This window comes from Protomyctophum parallelum (genome assembly GCF_964188405.1).
Source record: "Protomyctophum parallelum genome assembly, chromosome: 16".
In the NCBI taxonomy this organism is placed as follows: Eukaryota; Metazoa; Chordata; class Actinopteri; order Myctophiformes; family Myctophidae; genus Protomyctophum; species Protomyctophum parallelum.
In genome coordinates, this window is record NC_139711.1 from 9,511,226 (window position 1) to 9,538,567 (window position 27,342).

At 43.0% G+C, this 27,342-nt stretch overlaps 1 protein-coding gene across 2 annotated transcripts in view; it reads left to right on the forward strand.

The window, feature by feature from the left end:
• Positions 1–5,449, forward strand: part of ctbp1 (C-terminal binding protein 1) — a 33,037-nt gene extending 27,588 nt beyond the window's left edge. For both annotated transcript variants that reach the window (XM_083785922.1, XM_083785921.1), the window contains exon 11: positions 1,492–5,449. In XM_083785922.1, the coding sequence (XP_083642048.1) occupies positions 1,492–1,687 (196 nt within the window). In that variant the 3' untranslated portion in view covers positions 1,688–5,449. The remainder of the gene's footprint in view (positions 1–1,491) is intronic.
• The last annotated feature ends 21,893 nt before the right edge of the window (positions 5,450–27,342 follow it).

Genomic DNA, 27,342 nt, shown 5'->3' on the forward strand with positions numbered 1-27,342 from the left:
TTGTTGGATTTGCATATATTTACATATTCAGTTTTTGTCTCGTTGAGTAAAGACCAACAAAAGTTGGAGGCCTGCTCAAGAGACTGAAGGAGAGCCTGAGCGTACTCCAAGGATTGACTGATAAGCACGATGTCATCTGCGGAATCAGTGTCAGTTAGGTATTTAGCAGGTTGACTAGAGCTTCTTTTATAGGGTTTAGTTGGTAGCCCTTGTCATTGACAGTTTGCCTCTGGGTGTTTGCTGACACCTCTAAAAAAGACTGAACAGCAAACAAACACACCACTAGAAAACACACCTTGTCCAAAACATATATTCCTCTGATCTTGAAGTGCTTGGATCAGGCTGAGCCAAGAAGAAAGTTAGAAGCTTTTCACTGTTCAAACAAGGATTTGACTAAATATATTGATGAGGTGTATTATCATCCCACTTCAGCTGTAGCCTTAACTATTTGTTGCATTTTGTATTCTTTCACCCTTAAAAGGTAGGGTAAGTCAGTGATATACTTTGGTGAACTGAAAAAAAAAGTTATATGTAAAAAAGTTAAAGCGGCACTATGTAACTTTTTTTTAAATTAATACAATATAATTGTGTCTAATCTGTATTTATTTTAGTTATTAAAATAAATACAGATTGTCTCCCTGCTCTTTCATTGAGACATTTAGATCATGTCAAAGGTCATGTTGCACCTAGACACAAATTCTGACCTGATGGTCAAGATTCAAAATGTCCCCTGAGCAAGCAGGCAGGCTCCATGAGCCCAATGGTAAAGTTTCAGCACTTGCGCAGGGAATCCGGGGTTCTGTTCATTTATTTGTGACATCGCCTTCCAAATTCACTTGTTTAATCTTCTACATGTATCCTGTGTGAGTTCCCTCACCTGATTGGATAAAATTGGTATCCCGACCTGAGATACAATTTGTGTTTACTAAAGAGCTGGAGAAGAGAGGGTAGAGGGTATGCGTATGCATAATGTTGTTGTGTGTAAAAGACTGAAGAACCAACACTGCTTTACTTAGTCTCTTGTCTCAGTACACAGTTATTTCGCTCGCTCTGTGTATTACGTAAGAATCCCATAATAACCAGTCTCCTAAAGGCATCTTAACCATTATCTGCAAACCCCATATAACACAGTGTCCATGTTATTAGAACATAACAAAAGTGAGTGGCAAATCGAGTGGCAAAGTGAGTTTAACGTTGTTTAATATTGTTTAATGCAATCAGATAGGACTTTTCTGTTTGGATGTATGGGCTGTCAAGGCCAGAAAGTAGGATTTTCTTTTCTGCATAACTTCCGGGTATGATGATGATGTCACGTGCATACCCTCTATACTATAGCAATGAGTACTATCAGAATAGAGAGCTACAGTATTTAACATTTAACACAAAACCAGTGGAAATTGGAAAAGCCCTCTTATTTTAACAAAAGAATATAACTTACTCCTCTCTCTCTCACTTCCCTCCCTACTTCAATTCCTCCGTGTGTATCTCCAGGTACCCTCCAGGGATAGTCAGCCTGGCCTCGGGCGGCCTCCCCCCCTCCGCGGAGGGCATCATGCCCAGTGCCGTGCCAATGGCACACGCACTGCCTCCCGCAGCCTCACACCCTCCCCACGCCCTGTCGCCCGGCCACAACACCATCAAACCACCAGAGGGTGACAGAGAGCAGCACCCCAATGACCAACTGTAGCCATACACGAAAAGCAGGCACATGTGCAAAAAACACATCCACGCACGCACGCACGCACGCACGCACGCACACATTCACACATGTCCATGTTGCCTGGTGGTTTCCACAGCAACCGGTGTCATAGCGATTAAGTTCCTTCACAAAACAAGTAATCCAGAGGCGGGATCGGTAGAGTGAGATAGATTGATAGCTTGAATTCCCAGTAGCGATTTTACAACTCACTGGCAAACAGTTCACAAGTGGCCAGTTCAAACCCCAAAGATGAGGAAGAGAAGAGGATGAGGATAGCTGTCATAGGTGCCCCAAGGCAGCTGACGACCAGAAACCCTGAGACACACCGCACTTCTGGGATCAAAGTTCACCGGTATTCTGCACCTACTGTTATGACAGCAGTACCGGTAGTTGAGTTCTGTCTCAAAACAAAACAAGAGAAAATAATAACCTCTGTCAATATGGAGGCGAAAAAAGAAGAGATAAATCCTGCTGTCCTTAGATTGTAGTTTGTCCAAAGTTAGGAGGGTGGGTTTCATGTCTTTCTTTATCTATTTTCTGTGTCCTTCCGTTAGTTTGATGTACAAGCAAAAGTAGTAGGTTATCAAACGAATGTAACCTGTCTATGTACAGTTTTTAGACTTAGGAAAAAAAGAAAAGAAAAAAACAATATTTGTATGCAGTCTTAAAAATACATGGGTGATGTGATCTCTCAATGTAGCCAAATTGGTTAGAAAAGTAATACAATATATTTTTTGTGTGTCTCCATGAATTTACTTGCCCCCCCCCCCCCCCGCCCCCAAAAAAGAGGCAGCTTTTTGCACACCTTCTCAGGAAATTAAGTTTCCCGTGTTTTTTTTATTTAAATTGATTTTAGAGTCCTCTCTATGCCAATTAGTGCATTGTTTTCTTTTCTACCTGCTTGCCTTTTCATGTCCCGTTACGTAACAAAATAACTTTAACAAGAGCTAAAGTCGATTACAATTTTACTTTGTTATGTTTAATAAAGAGCATATAAATTTGCTCTTCAGACTGTGTACTGTAAGTTTGACCCAAACTAAAGGGTTTGTTGACTGGCTTAACGGTGGTGGCAAAATGGTATGCTTGTCTGGGATAACTTTATCCTAAACCTTGTATGGGGGTTGCCTGGCACAACATATTTTAAGATGGGGGTCCTTTGTCCCTGACAAAGGTTTGAGAACCACTGGTATTAGCATGCTCAGACAGACAATGCTATTATGTTGGTGATTAAAAACGGAGTTTGCTCCCTTAGAGTGTAGTATCTTTACTTGGCCTCTGCCAATCTCTGACAGAAGTTTAACCACAAACTACAAAACTATTACTGTCTACTTCAGGAATACAATAACTTCCAAGGGTAGCACATAAAGAACATACTGTAGTACACTAAACAAACGGTGCACAGCAGCCAAGAAACTCAACTGAGCTTTTAGCTTCATACTGCTTTGTTTGTTGCTAGATTAACCTTTCTAGCTATGGGGCCTGGGCATAATAGAACTGTCTAAAAGACATGGGATAAATCTGAATGCATTTCAAAGACTCATTTGCTACTTTCACGTATACAGCATGTTGCATCCCCAGTTTAATTAACCACTTGAACCCTAGCGTCCCCACTCTGGAGTGAACGTTCAGTGAAAATAGCCGTTCTACAAGCGCACAATGCACAGTTAGTAGATCGGCCATCTTCTGAGAATACATTTATTTAAGTTATATTTAGTGTGCGAAAACAGAAGGGCGCCGAGTATAGAGCCCTGGGGTATTCCAGTCAACTATGTATAGGGTTTAAGTGGTTGAGTGGATATCTTATTCAGACGGAGGGATGCAAAGCAGTAAGTGTAATAGTCACAATGGAGCACTGACATCAGGAGTAGGTACAGGGAAAACATTATATTATATGTTTATAATAGGGTCAGCTTTAGGCTGGTGTGCGCGTGTGCGTGCGTGTGTGCGAGCGAGTGTGCATTTGCGTGTGTGATTAAGCCAAACATATGTTGTATATTTTGGTCTGCTGCCAAACCAACCTCAAAAGTTTAGTTTATTTTTTAATCCATGACATCAGGCTGTAAAAAAAAAACTGTCTGCCAAAAGCTCCAAAACAAAGGGAGGAACGAACCACTAGTGAGAGCAACAAGCAATGGTTGAATACAACAAAAGAAAGTCAAATATGCACAAAGATTTTTTGTTTTGTTTTGTTTTTGCTTTTGACCAGGATTGTTGTCTTTCCTTATAGCATGGCCAAAATGTACTGACTTGGAGCTGAACCATGTGGTTCTAGTATGTAGCATCCCTTTAACATTTCACCGATCTCCGCTAAGCCTCATTCATACTTTTACGGTGCATACGACGGTGTCCAACTACGAAAATATAGCTTCTAATTTTGGGCACGGGACACCGTCGTACAATGTGGAGTTTTAAATGAAGCCTTAGAGCGTGATGGGTCCGTCAGTATGCCGTCGATCCACCCCCGTGGCCTCTGTGTCTATGTGTAAATATGGTGTTCTGCCTGCCTGTGTCAATGTGACTTGGTTGTATCTGTGTCTTTGGGGGGACGCTCTACAAAAGCACCATTACAAAACACTGCCAGCTAAAATATACAACTAAAAAGTAAAAAAATGCTGTTGAACCACAGGTTTCGTGTTCAGACCTCGAAATAACTCATGCATGTCTTTGAAGGAACCGTGCCACCAATAGTGCCCTCTCGTATACCTCGTCAAATTGATTATTTCATCGGGCCAGGTCAAGAAACCAGTAAACATCTGTAAACAGATCTTAATTACATTTTTTAAACCGAGTTCCTGAATAAGTGTGGTTGAGGTGAGCAGGCTAGTTGGGTGGTGGTGCTTTTGTGTCAGTCCTGCCAACCGCTGAATAGTCGCAACAGAACCCTGTTGACTACCAGCTTCTTCATGGTAAACTAGTAGACGTACCGTAGCAACCAGGGATGGAAACGTCACTAGAAAATGGACAGAAACATTAAGTTCTTTCTATTGAATGGTTTCTGGACATGGTACTTAATAGCCAAACATTGAGGCCAGGGCCCTATTTTATCTACCTTAACCCTTATGCTTAACCTTTTTGGCATTTCTTACTATTAAAAAAATGAATGAAAAAAAGAAAGAAATAGACGATCTACCAGCTCACAACGTGTCGATGTAGATCAGCCATTTTCATTATTTTAAATGTTTTTCAAATTAGTGAAGAATTCACAAGACGTTTAGGAATAAGGGGTAAGGCGGCGCGCAAGATTGGGCCCTAGTTGCTCCGAGTCCAAAGAGCTCGAAAGCATGCACTGTAAAATCCAGTGAGTGTTCAATTACCTCTGAGAGTATACGAATAGACAGTATTAACACTTACGATTTGACTGTGTGCTGGGATATTTCCGAATTATAGTCTGTTATTTTTCCTAAACAATGTCATAAAAGAAAAACTGCTTAGCGTTCCAACATTTGCTATTGGAACCAATGGCAACTGCCAGTAGCTACAAGACGAAACAGCAGAGTAGAGGATTCGCAATGTTCCAGTTTGAGTTGAGGTTCCATCCCTGGTAGTAATAAAACTGTCCACTGTTACCTACCGTTGTCCCCATTACGGTAAAGTAGTAGGTGTAGCAATATACAGTATACATATTCTATATTCTCTAAGGTAAATATCATTATTTTTGGTCAAAAAAACTGACAACCTGACAAAGATATGTTTGTGACTGTATGCATTTGTATGAATTATTTTAAAAAGAAATAAAACTGTGGAAAGGTTGTCTTGGTTCAGATCTCATTTACATGTAAAACAAGTTTGTTATCGTCCAGGTCTAAATATCTACAAAGGCCCAGCCTGGGATTGTTCTGAACATATACATTATGGTTTGATTTGGTTTGATTGGAAATATACTATTATGAACATTCTTATCACATCATAGTGATCATACAATCAACATATCAGTTTTATTCCAATGTCTACAAAAACATACAAAACAAACATATTTAGCCGCATACTACAGTATATGCAGTTTAATGTGTCTGAATCTGTTCATTTTAGTCTTTCTATCAATAGTTGATCAACTAGAGAATAGAAACCACAAATACATGACATAGTTGTGGGAGTAAAGTTTAATAAAAGCAGTTACTTCAAGAGTGTAAAATGGTGGCGGGGGTTGTGTCAATGTACTCTCTAGTAGGGCTGACCTCGATTAGTGGAATAGTCGACTAATCGATCGGAACGGGTCTCAGTCGACTGACCACCTCTTAGTCGATGTTCAAAGAAAAAAAAAAGTTTTTTTTCTTTTTCTTTTTTTTTTGCCCCAAAATATTCTATATAAAAATACAATATTTACAAAAATATACAAAAATATAGTATTATTCCACTAGGTCTGTGGGGGACATAAACACATTTGAACATTCTGACTGTTCAAATCTCCAATGTGCATGTGGAGTGTGTCTGCCTGTGTGGCAATGTGCCACTGCCTGTGACTTGAATCGCACAGTGCGCTGGCCTGATAGACTCCAGAATCTCAATCTCACCTGCTGTGCTCAATCTGGCTAATTTTTTTGGGGGGGGTGGGGGTGCTCAGTCGACTATTAGTCGACTAACAGCAAATGTATTCATCTATCAGTCGACTATACAAATCCTTAGTCGGGGACAGCCCTACTCTCTAGTCTAACTGACTGTATATTAATGCTATCAAAACTAAGAAAATATAGAAAGTAAAAATATATCACCCTCCAGTTCTGAATATGAAGTTATGTTTCTGTCCACTAGATGGCACAAGTGCAGCTGTCAGATCCATAATGAGAAGTGTGCAAGCCTAGAACTCCAAAATGTTGCTCACATCTATTTTAACTGCAAAGTTGTCAAAGAAATACAGATCCATGCAGTGAACGATGGAAGTTGGAGATCCATTCCCCACCCGGCTATGGTCCAGGGCCCGGGCAGATGCCTTTTGTGGCGGTTCTGGACAATCGTCGGTCCAACAGACCTGACATGGGGCCATGTCGTGATGTCAGAACAGGCCAGCTCCATATATGGAGCCTTGGCAGGGGTCCTGTCCAGAACCTCGGGCAGAGGCCTTTTGTGGCGGTTCTGCTCAACCGTGGGTCCGACTGACTCGACACCGGGCACTGCACTCCCTGTGGGGGTGTGGAACGTGTGTGTCGAATTTGAAGTCGGTGGGGTGAAGAACGGTAACACGAGACTATTATTTTTTTATATACTGTATATTAACAGCTTGAGGGCCCGGGCCTATTTAATCCATTAATAAAATGTGCCCATCGTCAGCAAGCACCTCTAGGCTTGCTGACGATGGATCAGTTTTCATAGCAATAATTTGATGGAGATTATCAATCTCCGTCTCGGGCACATGACACTTGACGGTGTTAATTAACCACTTGAAGTAGTTGACAGTGTAAGCGGTTAAATATCTAAAACTAGACATTAACATGAATCCAGAATACACTGCTGTCAAACAATGAAACTATATGAAATCTATGAAAAGGTTATGTGGGTCCCTCTCTCGACTAAGGGGTCATTGGCCTGGAAAACGTTGAGGACCCCTGCTCCACAGGCTTAGACATAAAGAACTGGGATAGATGATTTATACACAGGTACATAAATCACATGAAACTACTGTATGTCTCTGCCCTGAACATTTGTATATTGTAAAATATGAATCATATTCCATTGATGCCAAGACTGACTGCTCACTTATGAAACACCAAGAGGCCTAAAAACATGTGGTCATTGGTCAGGGTTGTCTATTTTACATATGCTATTATATAACATGTGGTCACTGGTCAGGGTTGTCTATGGTACATATGCTATTATATACTGTATCTTCATGAATCCACTGCTCAGGTTACTTTAATGTACTAGTGCTCTGGTTATCACAGTGATAATAATAATTATTATTATTATATCATACATTTATATAGCGCTTTTCTGAGTACCCAAAGATGCTTAATGTTCTGATGTTGTTGTCTAAGGCCGTGTTTCCCAAACACTGGGGTACGCGGTACCCATTTTAAGGCTCACGAGTACATATCCCCTTTCTTTTCTTTTTAGTACAAACTAACAAAACAAAAAAAGATGTAAAACAAATACAAAAATGTCAGAAATTAAAAGGGATTTAAAAAAAAAGAAATCAAGAGAATGTAATACATTTCCAAATGCGACACGTTGTGAGCTTGTAGATTTTGTACTAGTATGAGTGATATCCCATTTGATATCAGTGATATCCTATTTATCTTTAGGGTCTCGAGCTAGAGAGTTTGGGACCCACCACTGGCCTAAGGGACATAGCAGTGACTGCTAGTCTTGGACCCGGCCGTACCCGTCCGTCCGCTGGCACAGAAAGACATCTCTACCTCTCTCTGCTACTCTTCACTCTCTACCTCTCTCTGCTACTCTTCACTCTCTACCTCTCTCTGCTACTCTTCACTCTCTACCTCTCTCTGCTACTCTTCACTCTCTACCTCTCTCTGCTACTCTTCACTCTCTACCTCTCTCTGCTACTCTTCACTCTCTACCTCTCTCTGCTACTCTTCACTCTCTACCTCTCTCTACTACTCTTCACTATCTACCTCTCTCTGCTACTCTTCACTCTCTACCTCTCTCTGCTACTCTTCACTCTCTACCTCTCTCTGCTACTCTTCACTCTCTACCTCTCTCTACTACTCTTCACTCTCTACCTCTACTACTCTTCACTATCTACCTCTCTCTGCTACTCTTCACTCTCTACCTCTCTCTGCTACTCTTCACTCTCTACCTCTCTCTGCTACTCTTCACTCTCTACCTCTCTCTGCTACTCTTCACTCTCTACCTCTACTACTCTTCACTCTCTACCTCTCTCTACTACTCTTCACTCTCTACCTCTCTCTGCTACTCTTCACTCTCTACCTCTCTCTACTACTCTTCACTCTCTACCTCTCTCTGCTACTCTTCACTCTCTACCTCTCTCTGCTACTCTTCACTCTCTACCTCTCTCTGCTACTCTTCACTCTCTACCTCTCTCTACTACTCTTCACTATCTACCTCTCTCTGCTACTCTTCACTCTCTACCTCTCTCTGCTACTCTTCACTCTCTACCTCTCTCTGCTACTCTTCACTCTCTACCTCTCTCTACTACTCTTCACTCTCTACCTCTACTACTCTTCACTATCTACCTCTCTCTGCTACTCTTCACTCTCTACCTCTCTCTGCTACTCTTCACTCTCTACCTCTCTCTGCTACTCTTCACTCTCTACCTCTCTCTACTACTCTTCACTCTCTACCTCTACTACTCTTCACTCTCTACCTCTCTCTACTACTCTTCACTCTCTACCTCTCTCTGCTACTCTTCACTCTCTACCTCTCTCTACTACTCTTCACTCTCTACCTCTCTCTACTACTCTTCACTCTCTACCTCTCTCTGCCACTCTTCACTCTCTACCTCTCTCTACTACTCTTCACTCTCTACCTCTCTCTACTACTCTTCACTCTCTACCTCTCTCTGCTACTCTTCACTCTCTACCTCTCTCTGCCACTCTTCACTCTCTACCTCTCTCTACTACTCTTCACTCTCTACCTCTCTCTACTACTCTTCACTCTCTACCTCTCTCTGCCACTCTTCACTCTCTACCTCTCTCTGCTACTCTTCACTCTCTACCTCTCTCTGCTACTCTTCACTCTCTACCTCTCTCTACTACTCTTCACTCTCTACCTCTCTCTGCTACTCTTCACTCTCTACCTCTCTCTGCTACTCTTCACTCTCTACCTCTCTCTACTACTCTTCACTCTCTACCTCTCTCTACTACTCTTCACTCTCTACCTCTCTCTACTACTCTTCACTCTCTACCTCTCTCTGCTACTCTTCACTCTCTACCTCTCTCTACTACTCTTCACTCTCTACCTCTCTCTGCTACTCTTCACTCTCTACCTCTCTCTACTACTCTTCACTCTCTACCTCTCTCTACTACTCTTCACTCTCTACCTCTCTCTGCTACTCTTCACTCTCTACCTCTCTCTGCTACTCTTCACTCTCTACCTCTCTCTACTACTCTTCACTCTCTACCTCTCTCTACTACTCTTCACTCTCTACCTCTACTACTCTTCACTCTCTACCTCTACTACTCTTCACTCTCTACCTCTCTACTACTCTTCACTCTCTACCTCTCTCTACTACTCTTCACTCTCTACCTCTCTCTGCTACTCTTCACTCTCTATCTCTCTCTACTACTCTTCACTCTCTACCTCTCTCTGCTACTCTTCACTCTCTACCTCTCTCTGCTACTCTTCACTCTCTACCTCTCTCTGCTACTCTTCACTCTCTACCTCTCTCTGCTACTCTTCACTCTCTACCTCTCTCTGCTACTCTTCACTCTCTACCTCTCTCTGCTACTCTTCACTCTCTACCTCTCTCTACTACTTTTCACTCTCTACCTCTCTCTGCTACTCTTCACTCTCTATCTCTCTCTACTACTCTTCACTCTCTACCTCTCTCTGCTACTCTTCACTCTCTACCTCTCTCTGCTACTCTTCACTCTCTACCTCTCTCTGCTACTCTTCACTCTCTACCTCTCTCTGCTACTCTTCACTCTCTACCTCTCTCTGCTACTCTTCACTCTCTACCTCTCTCTGCTACTCTTCACTCTCTACCTCTCTCTGCCACTCTTCACTCTCTACCTCTCTCTGCCACTCTTCACTCTCTACCTCTCTCTGCTACTCTTCACTCTCTACCTCTCTCTGCTACTCTTCACTCTCTACCTCTCTCTGCTACTCTTCACTCTCTACCTCTCTCTGCTACTCTTCACTCTCTACCTCTCTCTGCTACTCTTCACTCTCTACCTCTCTCTACTACTCTTCACTATCTACCTCTCTCTGCTACTCTTCACTCTCTACCTCTCTCTGCTACTCTTCACTCTCTACCACTCTCTGCTACTCTTCACTCTCTACCTCTCTCTGCTACTCTTCACTCTCTACCTCTCTCTACTACTCTTCACTCTCTACCTCTCTCTGCTACTCTTCACTATCTACCTCTCTCTGCTACTCTTCACTCTCTACCTCTCTCTGCTACTCTTCACTCTCTACCTCTCTCTGCTACTCTTCACTCTCTACCTCTCTCTGCTACTCTTCACTCTCTACCTCTACTACTCTTCACTCTCTACCTCTCTCTACTACTCTTCACTCTCTACCTCTCTCTGCTACTCTTCACTCTCTACCTCTCTCTACTACTCTTCACTCTCTACCTCTCTCTACTACTCTTCACTCTCTACCTCTCTCTACTACTCTTCACTCTCTACCTCTCTCTGCTACTCTTCACTCTCTACCTCTCTCTGCTACTCTTCACTCTCTACCTCTCTCTGCTACTCTTCACTCTCTACCTCTCTCTACTACTCTTCACTCTCTACCTCTCTCTACTACTCTTCACTCTCTACCTCTCTCTGCCACTCTTCACTCTCTACCTCTCTCTGCTACTCTTCACTCTCTACCTCTCTCTGCTACTCTTCACTCTCTACCTCTCTCTGCTACTCTTCACTCTCTACCTCTCTCTGCTACTCTTCACTCTCTACCTCTCTCTACTACTCTTCACTCTCTACCTCTCTCTACTACTCTTCACTCTCTACCTCTCTCTGCCACTCTTCACTCTCTACCTCTCTCTACTACTCTTCACTCTCTACCTCTACTACTCTTCACTCTCTACCTCTACTACTCTTCACTCTCTACCTCTCTACTACTCTTCACTCTCTACCTCTCTCTACTACTCTTCACTCTCTACCTCTCTCTGCTACTCTTCACTCTCTATCTCTCTCTACTACTCTTCACTCTCTACCTCTCTCTGCTACTCTTCACTCTCTACCTCTCTCTGCTACTCTTCACTCTCTACCTCTCTCTGCTACTCTTCACTCTCTACCTCTCTCTGCTACTCTTCACTCTCTACCTCTCTCTGCTACTCTTCACTCTCTACCTCTCTCTACTACTTTTCACTCTCTACCTCTCTCTGCTACTCTTCACTCTCTATCTCTCTCTACTACTCTTCACTCTCTACCTCTCTCTGCTACTCTTCACTCTCTACCTCTCTCTGCTACTCTTCACTCTCTACCTCTCTCTGCTACTCTTCACTCTCTACCTCTCTCTGCTACTCTTCACTCTCTACCTCTCTCTGCTACTCTTCACTCTCTACCTCTCTCTGCTACTCTTCACTCTCTACCTCTCTCTGCCACTCTTCACTCTCTACCTCTCTCTGCTACTCTTCACTCTCTACCTCTCTCTGCTACTCTTCACTCTCTACCTCTCTCTGCTACTCTTCACTCTCTACCTCTCTCTGCTACTCTTCACTCTCTACCTCTCTGCTACTCTTCACTCTCTACCTCTCTCTGCTACTCTTCACTCTCTACCTCTCTCTGCTACTCTTCACTCTCTACCTCTCTCTGCCACTCTTCACTCTCTACCTCTCTCTGCCACTCTTCACTCTCTACCTCTCTCTGCCACTCTTCACTCTCTACCTCTCTCTGCCACTCTTCACTCTCTACCTCTCTCTGCTACTCTTCACTCTCTACCTCTCTCTGCTACTCTTCACTCTCTACCTCTCTCTGCTACTCTTCACTCTCTACCTCTCTCTGCCACTCTTCACTCTCTACCTCTCTCTGCTACTCTTCACTCTCTACCTCTTTCTGCTACTCTTCACTCTCTACCTCTCTCTGCCACTCTTCACTCTCTACCTCTCTCTCTCTCTCTCTACCTCTCTCTCTCTCTCTCTCTCTCTCTCTCTCTCTCTCTCTCTCTCTCTCCCCCCCTTCTCGTCTTTCCATCTCTTGTCCTTCCTGCACACTCCTCTCTCTGACTGCTCTCTCGCTCTCCCTCCCCCGTCCATCTCTCGCTCTCTCGCCGCTCTCTGGTTCTTCCATTCAGAGTTAGTCATTGGAGCAGGCTCCCTGACAGCTGGAAACTCCAGGATAGTTAGGCTTAAAGACGTTCAACAGGATGGGAACCAGATGCAGTGAGAAGGGCCTATAGCAAGGTGCGTTCCAGTGAGCGAAAGTCACTGAAACTTTTAGGCAAATAGACTTAGTAGTCGTAGTGGTTATAGTTGTGAGCTTGTAGATTAAAAAAGGGTAATTGAACACTGCATGCACGCACGCACAAGCACATGCACACACACATACACATACACACACACACACACACCCACACACACTTTTGAAGGACACCAGAACCAGGGATGTGTTTTCAATGAGTCTAACATGGTTAAAATTAAGTTTAACCATATTAAAAGGGGAGGGGATGTATCTAAAATCAAATATCTAAATATTGAATCAAGTTAGTTAAAAAACTGACACAAGCCAGTGTAAGAGGTTAAAAGGACCCGGCATAAGTGATTTAAAGTCAACTACCCTTTTAAATGCACTCACTCTCTCTAATGCGCTGCCAAACATAGAGAAGATGGCCCTAGATACTAATAAATTAAACATGATCGGAAATGTAAAATGTTAGCATGTAACAGATGTTCTATCTAGAGCAACTTATAAAGTGCAAAGGGTAGCCGAGGAATTAGAATGCTAAGAAAACGAACCCATGCTGCAAAGCAAGTAGGACCTACATGAATAGTAGCACTGTAGCACTGCCACATTATTATAACTATTATTTATTTAAAAATTAAAATTAAAAGTGTATGACTCAAAATAGTCCTTTAACCACCAGTATGATGCCCCGGGCAGTGTCTTGAGTGTACAGGGGTGGATGAGGGCCAGGTAGGGCCTGGCCTTAATTTCCGGGCCTGTTGAGAACGGATGCCAGGCGCGGCTGCACTAATAACTTTGGGGCGGGCCCGTCTAGAGTTTGAATGGACAGGTATCAGTCAATAGGAGACATCAAAGAGGAAGGACGGGTGGGGAAGGATCAACATAATTGGAATGTCAGAACAGGTCAGCTCTCGGCCTGGGCCATGGCTCAGTGGTCTAGGCACCTTGGCTGGTAATCCAGTATGGCAGTGTGCCGTGGGTTAGACTCCCGATCCCGACGGCCTTTACTGCATGTCTTCCCCCCATCTCTCTCCCCATTCCCCAGAATGTCTCCACACTTTTCAGCCATTGCCTTTTTCCCCCCGACCGGTGCGGGTGTTGCAGTAGCACCACCAGCCCACCGTTCCCATTGACTTGCAATCGTTGCTTGCCGTGATCAACTGGCCAGACATGCTAATTACTTCTAATAAACAAGTTGGAATTATCCGTCTCTTAATTATTCAAATGACTGCCTGTGAGCGTGACAAGCTGTGTGACTGTCCTCTCGTCTCGGAAATGAAGCAAACGATGTGGCGGATGAGGAGCTGAACACAGTTGGAGACGGAGAAGGCATATTTTACGCAGCGCAAAGATGTCCCGTTACCGTGGATAGACGTGGTCGAATGAGGAGACTTTAGCCCTGATCGAAATGAGGACGAGTACATTAATCAATTGCTTAAGGAAACACATGAAAACACTGCAGTGTATAGCCTACAGAATATTCTGTCTGTCTGTCTGTCTGTGCGTGCCGTAAACATGGAGTGCTGTGACTGTGTGGGGACTGGGGAGTAGGGACTTTCATCTCGATAAACTTGTAAACATTTTGCGCTGCTGTCTGTTATATCAGTGCGCTCAGCGCTGTGCCTCCATGCCCAAAAGAACAGTGCGTGGCTACGTGCGGAGAGGGAGAGGGAGAGGGAGAGGGAGAGAGAGAGAGAGAGAGAGAGAGAGAGAGAGGGGGGGGGGGGGGGGGGGGGGGGGTCCAGTCCCAGACGGCATGACACATGACACACGTTATGAGTATAATTTCATCACCATAGATTTCACTGTGTAGGTTAGTTTATGAATGGAACACATTGATAAAGTTCCCCCCTGCTGCGTTTCCAATTGCTGTGGATGACAGTTTGAAGGCAAACCACAGCAAATGAAATATGCAAGAATCCCAATTTCTCTGCCCATTCGCATTGAGTCTACCGAAGTATTAGGTGGGAATGTGACCTAAGTCAAATTAAGCTCTGACACGATCGGTTGTTAGCAAAAAAATGCTAATTCTTTTTTTTTCCTGGATTATTCCAAATAAAACAAATGTCGGGATCTCGGGCATGGCATCGATTAATTAATCTCAGGATCTCTGGGGTGGCGCAGAACCTTAAGGAGGATGATTAATACCCCGTGAAATGATAGTACCTTGTGATAGAAATATCTGACCGTTACAGGTCTACACATCAAAGTTAGGATAGTCTCTATACTGTATCAGCGGTTCTCAAAGTGGCCTCCAGACTTCCCTCATCCAAAAATTGGTATAACCACTTTAACCCTATTTGGCGCTTCAAAATTCAAAATTAGCTGATGTAAGCTACATTTTAAACAACTCAAAACTTATCTTATAACATGGGGGTCCCTTCCCTGGAACAAACTCTTTTCAGATGGGGGTCCACTCACTGCCAAAAACACAATAATTTCTCCACTCCCTCCATTGGCTCCTAGTTACTGCCCACGCAAAACAGAGTGCAAAACACTGATGTTGGCCTGCAAAGCAACCACACTTATGTCACCCTATATAACTTCAAAGTCTGATCCAACCCTACAACCCTGTTACGGTATATGGACTATTGGACTTAAGACACTCAAGAAGTTTGGCCTGAGTCCACAAATCATCAGGGTCTTCTACTGATGGTGAGCCAGCTGGTATTACAGCATTACCTAGCCTCCACAACATCTACACCACTCGCTGTACGAAAAAAGCCCACAACATCATTAAAGACACCAGCCATCCCGCAAATACCCTGTTCCAACCACTCGCTACCAGAGCATCAAATCTTGTACCACCTGTCTCAGTAACAGTTTCTTCCCCTAGGGCAGTCAGGCTGCTGAACAGCTGACCCTGAACTGTATTGCACTGTCACTTCACCTTGCACTTTTTTGTGTTTGTGTTCTGTCTTTGCACTATAGATGTTTGTTTTTGTCCTGTAAGACTGAGAGTGCTCTGAGCAAAATAATTTCCATTGTATTTATTTGTATTTATACTCTGTATCTATACATATGACACCTGAACCTGAACCTGAACCTGGTATGGGAGGCTGCTGCACAGACGGGGACCATAAAGCTCTTAGAAGGGTGGTGCGAACGGCCGAGCGCATCACTGGATGTCGGCTGCCCAGCTTGGATGAGCTGTACACCCAGCGCTGCCTCAGCAGCCGTTTCGACAGAAAATCAACCGATAATTCCCAGTAGGTTACTTATTACGCCGATCTTATCCAGCCGATCGGCTCGCCTGGAGCATACTGGCTGCGATTGGCGTTGATGACACGTTAACCGATCTTATCGGTCTAGTCAGGTCTACTGAGCCTACTGAAAACGACAAGCCTCCTCATACCCTCCCCTAAACATAACCGCAAGCATGTCGCAGCGCGGTCCTAATATTAACGCATGTTCGTCAACCTTAATCCTGTCAGGGTTTTTTTCAGTCGGCAGAGCATGCCCATACTGGTCGAAAACAATCGTACTGATACTAAGTGATCACTGCGGTCTTGTCGATTAATATCAGTCGAAACGGGTGGCCTCAGGAAGTTCCTGAGGATCATTAAGGACCCCACCCACCCCCATAACAGTCTGTTCTTACTGTTGCCATCAGGGAATTTGTCAGAATTGTATTGAGAGGATGGCCCTTGAGATGCAGCATCTCGTTTTAGAGGGGGTCCTATAAATACCACTACAACATTACAGCAGTGCAAGTACACATACAGTACAAATACACAAGACATACACATACAGGTAAAGTTAGCTTCCTCCCCCACGCAGGCCGTAAGACTGCTAAGCAAGTAGGACAGCAATTCTCAACCTGTGGGAGGGGGCCCACTGGTGGGTCACGAGGGGTTTGCAAGTGGGCACCTTCAAAATTGGCACAATGGTTTTAATGATAATAAAATATGATTTAAAAATAAAAAAATGTGTTTTCATAGTGACGCCAACATATAAGAACGTAAAGTACACTACAATGGTTCCATTGATCAAACGTGGGGGACTCCATCGATTGATCACTAAAATAAACATTCTCTGAAAATGCATATACGGCCCATCTGACCACCTTTCAGCTGTCACATTATGTGGGACGCTAACGCTTTTGAGATGTTCAAGAGGTCCCTGTCCACGGCACTGACACGGAGCGATGGCCAGGCTGTCGCATAGGGACGGTCACTGGAGGGACAGATGAGTGGCGTCTGCTGACCGCAGTGTGCAGGAAGCTGTGTGTCAGGTTGGGTGGAAGTGGAACAGTGCCTTCTCAATTACAGCAATGACATTTGAGGTCTGCACTATGCCTTGTTCTTTCCATACTAAAATCACGGCCTTCTTGTCATGTACTGTTCGTTCCTGCTTCACTGTGTGTATGCGCCGGTGGTGGTACTGTACCATATGGATGTATTCAGTCTCTTTGTGTGTGTGTGTGTGTGTGTGTGTGTGTGTGTGTGTGTGTGTGTGTGTGTGTGTGTGTGTGTGTGTGTGTGTGTGTGTCTGTCTGTGGGTCCAGTCGGGTTAGTTAACTTGTGATTGACGTGGAGGAAACCAGTAGATTTTCAGACATCCCTTCTGGATCTGCTTAACTTCTCTCCCTTCTTTCCTCTTCTCACATCACAGCAACTCTTTATTCATCCCTACCCCTCAACCTTTCAGATCTTTTTCCTCTCCTCGCCATTCAAATAAACCCAACAAGAAGCAGACTGCTGTCTATGTTTTTGACCACCCTGACGGACTGCGGGGTTTACCTTTTATGGGACATTTTTACACTCGCAGAGTGAAATTAACACTCCATAATTGACTGTGCAGAATCCATTTCAGTGGAGACTTTTAGGATGGAATGGCCTACATGCTCTTTCATGGGACATTTCCTCCTTTCCAAGACAAATGACTGGTGGAGACTCTGGAGAAAACTCTGGCACTGGTTTATAAACACCAACCACATCTGTAGAAGTTTGGCTGATGCTTTTTAAAAGGTACCACTACCAACTCTACCAGGCAGTCACAGTGGCAGTTCACCAAAACTGTGGCAGTGGCAACTCACCGACAACTGTTACTTTGTGCCTGCAATTAACCCATTCTTGAGCTGCACTACTGTAGTTTAAAGCTTATCATTCTCAGCTCTAACACTATAGAAAGATCACACAATCAAACCGAGTCATTGGAGCAGTGGTTTTCAACCAGTGGTCCCTCCCAGCTAAGTGATGAAGAGTTGGTAATCAAAAGGGACCCTTGTAGATCTTTAACTCTTGAGAGCGTAAACATGAAACCAAATGAACCCGTACAAGTCCATTTGGTTTCGGTCGAGAAATTACCGTACGGGGGTCCCCGGCCCCCTGAGCTTGTATTTTCAAATATATGCTAGCTAAAATAGGGCTGAAGTAGTATGTTTTGTAATATAATAATAATAATCAAAGTCTACAAAGTAACTAGTAAGTAGTAACTAATGTTTTAAAATAAATGTTTGAGTAAAGTATGCGTAAAGACTTTCGTTAATCCGGTGTGGTAATAAATTCAGTTTCAGCTTCACGTATATGGCTCACGGTCTGTCTGTGGTCATGATGATGCAGGGGGAGGAGGGAGGGAGGGGGGGGGGGTTACGGGTTAAGTGTTTTGCTCCGGGAACACTGGATACGTAGACATGGGTGGGTCAGGAGGCCACCTTCTCATTATGAGACGGTCTCTCTTACCCACACCCACACCTCATGACCTCAAGACCCGGAAAGGTCTTGAGGTTCTACAGTATTGCTTTGTAATGGTCACAAATTAAAAGGGAGGAAAACTACAAAAGGGACAACAAAATAAATAGCCATGGTCACTGGCAGTTCAATTGGCAACTTTGACATACACAAGGATACACTTAAGGATACACCTTAAGTGCACAAGGACCAGCATACACGATACATGAGAACCAGAACAAAAGGACTTTTATTCTTATGCACCTGTACACGAGACCACGATAAAGAAACCTCAATCCTTTTAAATTCATCAACCACCCCTTTGTCTGGCCGTCTGGCTTTAGTTGCTTTCATGCCTTTGAATTCCTCGTGTTATAGTCAAAGCTTTAACGAGGCAATAAGACTCATTCTCACTGTTGACCTGACTCTGTAAAATGGATTATAATCCATGTTATCTCTGGCCTACTGGCTTTATGTGAGATCAGACAAAGTGTAAAGTTGGAGGAGACTGCGATATTTCATATAAAGACTAAACAGGCCACTGGAAAGAGAGTATTTGTAGAAACTAAGAAGGAGAAAGATAGAGAATAGGACAGAAAGGTTTAGAAAATGGAGAGGGAGAACAATGGAGTGGAGACAAGGGGTAATTCAGACCGCTGTGATTTTTCCCTGCAGATTTCTCCTAATGAGCGTCACTTTGGGTCCTCAACTGACCTGCATCAGACTGCATCATACTGTACGTTATGACAATAGAGCGTCGCAGTCTCGCCCCCTTTCATGACGACGCCTGGCCCAGGAAATTAATCACAATGCATTTTTCCCATAGACATTTCAAAAAGTATTTATTTAAAGACCTTTTAAGCGGCGTACGAAGCCAACTCGAGTCGTGACAAATCATGACAACACACACAATATTTTGGACAAAACAAATAATTACATAGAAGAAAAACAACACAAACTTTGCTTGGCCCGAAAAACTGTGTTTGTTGTCATGATTTGTCACGACAAGAGTTGGCTTTGTCCGCAGCATAAACGTCTTTAAATAAATACTTTCTGAAATGTCTATGAGGAAAATGAACGGAGAATCATTTCCTGGGTCATGGTAGGGGGCGGGACTGCGACGCTCTATATCCCTGTGGACTTTAGAGACTGCACTGATTGGTTGGTTGATTGATTGAATACATTCTAGTTAGTTAACAGTACAGTCAGGTAGTAGTCAAATTCATTCAATTCATTCATTCAAACCTATATTTATTCTCGAAAGACATTGAGGTCATCCTCATTTGTAGTGTCGTCGAATACAAATGTTATGCTAAAAGTGTAACACAAAAATTCCCAGGGGGCTTGTTTCATTGTGGTCCATTGTACTCAATTCATCAGTAAAATACATACAATATAATATACATAACGGTAAAAGCTCCAGTAGCGGCAAAAGGTATTTTTACAGAAAAAGGATGGGTGGGGGGTGCTGCTACTGCCAAAGTGTTCCAAGTTGTTCAACTAAGCCCACTTGTATTGAGATCTTTAAGGCTCAGAAGGCATCACAACGTGGCACATTGTGAGCTTGTCAATGAAGTATGGATTGTTGCTCCAGCTTTCACCAGGAAAGTGGATGTAAATATTACTTTTCATCTTCTATGCTTGTACAGTTGTACACTTCACTCCCATCCCTACCATAGTGGGGACACACTGGCTGCATAATTGCCAGTAGCAATGTTGTAAAAATAAAAAGTCTAATCATGGCCTATATACTATATATATATATATATATATATATATATATATATATATATATATCTGCCAAATATTGGTCTGGCTGTTTTTCTTGGGATTTGTTCCTGGCTCCATTGAGGGTCTAAGGACTGGGGGTGTTGTCGTCTGAATGACTCCTTGTTAGACGTAGGCCTGTATAGAGCCCTTTTTAATTGAGTTGAACAGAGACAGAGCACAAGGGACAGAAAGAGGGATGGAAGCAGGAAACGTTGAGATTTCCTCCACTTAAATCATCTCTTAATTCTACTGTTAATGCTGTGCATTTGGGGTCACACCGTCACATTTTCCCCCCAACACGTGTTTCCCCCACAAGTCTGTGGAGGTGGTGACCCAGTTTCAGTAGCCAGGTTGCTGCATGGGTGTTTGTGTGTTTAGTCTGCCCACATGTGTCTGGGATAGGAGGAGCTGACAGCTGATGATTGCCATGTGTTGTACAGCACGCGCACGCGCACGCACACGAATACACAGTCAGTCAGTCACTCTCTCTCTCACACACACACATTAATATGCACATACTGAACACAGAGGCATGCACATGTAAAGACAGACACGAATACACAGTCAGACAGACAGACAGACAGACAGACAGACAGACAGACAGACAGACAGACAGACAACTGCCAGGCATTACTCAGATTATGAATAAAGCATGTTGTCCCAATGAATCTAGCAACATATTTCTACAGAGATGAATACTTTGCAGAATATTATACTACAGTAACAATGACCTCGCATTGCATGACTTGTGCTACATTGTGCGTCTTATCTAAAAATGTCCCCACTTTCTGAATAGAAACATCTTCATTCTTCTCACGCCTTTTGACGGCAATTGGATGATTTGAGGCATTTTTGTTCAAAACGGGCCAATCCTGCAAACTTTAAAAGCCAATGTTAGCCAATTAATAATTTGGATGGAATATTAAATATCGGACAAATCCGTCTTGAACACATGACTATAGAGATGGTGTGTAACAATTAGCAGGAGTTTTGGACAGAATCTGGAGGAGTAATATAAAAAGTTTTTCAAAAGTCGGCCTCCTGGTGGCGCTATAACAGGCTTTTTGGAAAATGTGGGGTTGAACGTTGGCATTCAGGGAGTGTGCGTGCAAAATTTGGCACCGACTGGGTTAACGGTGCCGGAGATTAGCTGGTAACAGACGGACTTACACACACTCACACACACACACGGACGGAGTGCAAAACATACTCTGTGCAGTATGTGGATGGGAGTGAAGAGGTTGCCTATACGGTCTTCATATTCACCTTTGTTGTGCTGCCCAGCCTGGTTCTAAGGCACAGGAAATAATCTATGAGAAGTAGAGGAGTAATGATGGATGCAAACAGGCTGCATGTAAATCATTGCTATTCACTAATTGCTAATGCGCTAGAAGAGAACATCACGGAAGCACTGCACAGCTTTGACCCAGAACCAGAGAAGCGCTGAGAACCAGAACCAGAAGCGCTGCACAGCTTTGACCCAGAACCAGAGAAGCGCTGAGAACCAGAACCAGAAGCGCTGCACAGCTTTGACCCAGAACCAGAGAAGCGCTGAGAACCAGAACCAGAAGCGCTGCACAGCTTTGACTCAGAACCAGAGTGTCTACACTGCTGCTGCTCATTCTTTGCCTAAAAATGCCCATAGCCGTCATCACAAATGTGATGAGGTCAGCACATTTGGGCACATTTGGGCAAGTGGCTATGGCCGAATTTAGCCCAAGGAGTATTTCCGTGCAAAACTCATGCTTGGAAGGGATTCAGCATCATGAAAAGCCCCTAGTTTGACACGTCACATGCTACTTAACCGTTTCCGATCGACGTGCGTAGACGTCCTAGCGCATCCTCAATGATACCGGGCGAGAGAAGAATATTCTGAATTTTTTCCTTCTTTTATTTTTCAGTTCGCCTCCCGGCTACCGTATGCTACACTCTACGGCTCATGTTGGATTAGAAAGAAAAAAGGAAATGAATGGAAGAACTACAAACATCACAAAACAAAGCCTAACAAAGCCTACCCCCCCCCCCCTGCACACACTATTAATTTCCTTATGTATATTTCATTTTTTATTTTCTCTGTATATTTTGTATTAAATGTACCTTACCCCTATAGGTCTACAGATAAATTAATGAAATTAAAGTTTTTAGTCTAACATGTTCTTTTTTTTTCTTTTCTTTTTTCTCTTTGTGCTTTCTTGTGTTGAAATAGGTGAAGGGATGTAGTTGTCTGTATGTATACGCACAACAAATAATAAAAATAAATGGGTCAAAGTCATCTAACAACAGTGACATGAAACATGTGAGAAACAAATGTGAAAAGAAAATGTATTTGTAACAAGGAATTGTACATGTGATTGACTCAATAAAGTAAAAAAAGAATAATTACATTTAGAAGAGGGAAAGAAAAAAAACAAAAGAATCGAAGAAAAGTTGACATTTAAGTGTGCAAAGTCTGCCATTTAACAGCTAAAGTCTAATTCTAAGGCCATGTAGAGATGTTTGCCTCAAGCCAAACTGAGTCAGGCATCAGCAGTTCCTCATAATGAAGAAGCCATATGTATGTAGTGTTCCCATGAAGCAAACTGGATGCTTGTTTACATACTAGAAAAAAACAGGCTATATCGCAAGATTCGCAAGACAGAAGTCAGTGTTTCTTTTAACACTCTGTGTTTCCAAGTTAAAACCACAGCGGCACTTTAAACTCCACTTGACCCTCACTCGGCTCCTTGCATTAAACATTAAATAATCTGGAGATGTGGCCAGCATTGTGTATGAGAAATCAGAGTGACCCCGTTTTCTTTTGCTAAGGGAATAAGTGGAGGACAAACACAGATGGCAAGGGAGGATTCCGTCATAGACTAGATTAATAACAGACTGTTTCCGACCAGCTCTCAGAAGGACGTTTCGGGAGACACTCCTATTATGTGACTTGTATCATAAATGCCTGTACAAATACAATTTACATTTGGATGTTGTTGTTGCCCCTAAATGCCCACGCATACTACAGTTTTAGGTGAAAAGCTACTGCATTTTCCTACTGTGCACCTTGGAATAATCTACAAAAAAGATCTCAGATTGGACTCCACTGAAGTATTTATGGGCATCGTAAATGGATGTTGTGAAAGAGCCAAGAGGCATGTCAATGGTTTTCATGACAGGCCAAATGTTTGAATACTGTAATTATAACTTTCTTAATGTTTTCTATCGTGAATCTACAGTATACATATTTAGCATTTTAGTGTGCTGTGATTGTTGATTTCTGATCATATATATATATATATATATATATACCCAAGGGGTACCTAAGTCAAAAAAGTTTGGGAACCCCTGATGTAGTTGATTAATAATAATTGTAACTCTTGAGAGTTAATAAGGGTCCATTTGGTTACTAACTCCATCTTTTAAATGAGGACCACTGGTGGTCCCTGGACCACTGTTGATCCAATTGATCACCATAGCAACCCCAGCCTAGGCCTGATTAGGTAAATTCCCAACACCTGCTAAATCCTCCAAACCTGTATCTTGATTGGAATCAATCTCCACTCACACTCCTCTCAGTCATGCAGCTACACAGACACATCCCAGGCACACTTTGGTAGGCCTATAGCCCTGTCCTGTTTGGATGACAATATTGCCTTTCCAACAGATTTACATTTTTTTTTTAAACAGGAAAAAAAAAGAGAAAAAAAAAGAAACGATTATCGATTATTAATTTTCATAATCGATTTCGGGTCCTATCAACGATAATCGATTAATCGGACCCATCCCAAATATATATATATATATATATATATATATATCACGTGAAATAAGGGGCGCTCTTATCATCATACATCACATAGGCTACTGTGCTCAACCAATCAGCTGAGCATATTCCGTGCTCTCTCTCTCTCTAACACGCACGCACGCACACGTTTTTGAGTGCCCCTCAAAAAATGTGGATGCAAAGACAAACAAGTAATGACGATGACGCATAATCTCACACAATACATTGTCCATCAGCCTCCTCTATTTGACTCTTATTGGGATTGGTTGAAGAAACGGTAGCAGTCTATCTATGCATTTCATTTGGCCATTATTTCCATTTAACGATGGCTTTAAAGGCACTGCAGTGAGTGTAGAGAAAGATCTGGCCATGCAACACCGAGTTCTCCCTGACCTGACCTGATGCCTCTATTATCTACGCCAGTAGTACAGAAGCAGATTTATGGGAAGAATACTGGCTCTCAAATGGACCCAAAAAAGAATCCAACTGATCTGCCAATGCCAAAAACTGACGCGCATCAGTGAGGTGCAGTGTGGAAGAGGCAGGCGTGCACTGCAACAATCATTATCCGTTATCTCCACTTCCAATAGGACAACTTAGAAAATATAGGCGCTGATCGCTGACACTTCAGTTGCTTGCTGATATTAAAGGGGGTATATGTTTGTGACCATGCGTGCAATAGGCTGGATGCTTATACCATAGCCTGTAGGGACGATTGCTCTGTGATAATACGTCAAATTAAATGACATACCGGTAGTTACATTAATTACATTTTTTAAAGTATTTGAGGAATGAGGTCCTTGTAGTAGTTTGAGCCGACAGACTCAAAAACAGAACTCAGCAGAATAAAAGACTCTCCTTGTGGAGAGCAAAGATGTCCGCAATAACAATGACTAACCTGTAAACCAGACAAATCTGCCAGAGCTAAAAGCATATACAGTATATTAGTATATATGTCAGGCTTAACAATGACATGCATGGGACCTCTTACATTGAGATCTAATCTATCTATTAATCACCCATGCAATAGGTCCCCGATATTAACCATCCCACAGGCCTCACAACTCGTGAAAATGACATAAAATACTCTGCCTCTGCTCTGTGTCTGTACTCTGTTGAATGTCAAACAGACTACGGTTCTGATTTTATTTCCATCATGACATTACAGTGATCCTATCTCTCAACCAACTCATAGACAGAGATGTGCACTTAAGATGAGATGACAGCATTATTTATGTTAAGTCGCTCGGCTCCTCCAAGAGATCTGGTGAATGTCAAATCTGGAATGAGTTTCTGATTCCAGCAGACGGGCATGACGCCAAGGATACAACACCCAGAGATGCACTGATGCATGCAGTACAGTAAGGTGCACGTGTGTATCTATTTGTTTATTTGGACCCCTTTGAGGATAGCACAATATACTATACTAATAACAAATAAAATACAATCTCCCCAAAATGGGCACAATCTCCGGTCCTACATTTGAAACGTGGCCGTTTTGGTTGTGCATGAGGTGTATATGCACAATGCAGTAGTGATGGCTACATGTTGGCTATTTTGGTAAATGGTACATTGACTGTAAATATCACATTTCTCTAAAACAAACAATTTACAGTTTTATGTTTTGGCAAGTCATACTGTAGCAATATCATCAAAAGTAAAGCAACACATGTGCACACGTGTGCGTGTGATGTCTCTGTGTGTGTGTGTGTGTGTGTGTGTGTGTGCGCGTGTGCGCGCACGTGTGTGCGTGCGTGCGTGCGTGCGTGCGTGCTTGCGTGCGTGCATGCATGCGTGCGTGGCTGCGTGCATGCGTGAGTGCGTGGCTGCGTGCGTGCGTGCATGCGTGCATGTATTGCATAACTATGTCTGATTATCTGTATTTTTGTTCCTACAAATTCTACAATATAATGGTATAATCTTAAAACAAAGAATCTTGTCCTGGTAATTTGTTTCCACATGTGTAGCCAATCACACAATAACAAGTTGATGCCTGGGGTGATTCATTTGGCTTAGTAGCACACGCACTAGGGAGATCTGCTAAAGATTAAAGTTTCTAAGACTTTATGCGCGCACGCACGCACGCACGCACATGCACGCACACGCACACACGAGAGAAAGAAGAGAAAGCAACATAGCAGACTGTGATTTTATTGTCTCCACCAGGCTGAAGGCATGGGGAGAGACTATGTTATGCATCTGTATGTCCGTCCGTCCGATCAGCTATTCCCTGGCACCGTTTGCTTGATCGCAGCAAAACTGTGCACACACACTCACCGGATGCCACAGCTGAACCCCTGCCCTGTTATAGGGCCACCAGGAGGTCGACTTTTGCGAAACACAATTGTTGACAGTGCACCTACAGATTTTGTCCAAAAATCACACTAATCGCTACTCTATAGCCATTAAAACGAAACAGGTGTCAGGTGTTCCAGTTTTTTCATACTCCATCATTATTGGCTAAGATTGGCTTCCAACGTTTGCAGGACTGCTCCCTTTTGAACAAAATGCCTCAAATCATGAACACAGCGTGCGATTTGTGTGACATTTTGAACATTCCCACTAGGCTAAGGAAGAAATGCCACTTCTCTGATGCGATGCTTTGTGAGCTTATAGATCTGCTATTTTCAAAAGATTTATATTCATTTGAAAACATGTGAAATGGGACATTCTGCATAACTAGTACTTTTACTTTTGTACTTTAAATACATTTTGATGCCAATAGGCTACTATATTGCAGTATTGATACTGTTATTTTACTTAAGTTAAAAAGTGCGAGTACCTTTTCCACCGCTGACTGTTCCTAAGCGGGGGACAGTGAATCCCTGGACACTCAATAACTGGCAGCCAATTGTGTGTGTGTGTGTGTGTGTGTGTGTGTGCGCGCGCGCGTTTGTGTGTATCTTCATGATCTGTCAATTGCACATGTGTTCTTATGTCGTCTTTTCATTTGTCATTAATGTGATAAAAGTACACAATATGCATCTTGTGCACGATTACAGAGTTCCTCAGGAATAGAATAAACTTTGTGCGAACGGTGTGTGTGTCTATATCAGCAGACACGATTTCAGCAGACACAGATTTCTCTTGAACTAACGTGATGTCAAAAGCAGAACCAATAAAATAAAAAGGAGAGGTCGCACAGCTCGTAGTGATAGTAGCTGACTGATATCCTGTCTGTGTGAATATTCCCCAGTTTCATTTGTACATATCTGTGTCTGTATGTGCATGAGATTATGCACGAGTGCCCAGATGTATTCCTACAACCCTGTGCATGGGCATGCATAATATGTTATGTTATGTCAAACTGCATGTGTATATATGCGTGCGTGTGCGTGTACGTACGCGTGTGTGAGTTATGCGTCTCCCGTCCAAGTCCCTCTAAGAGACCATTAATCAGATGGTGATTTACAGCAGCTGACTAAAGGGAGGCTCATTTATATGCCATCAGGGGAT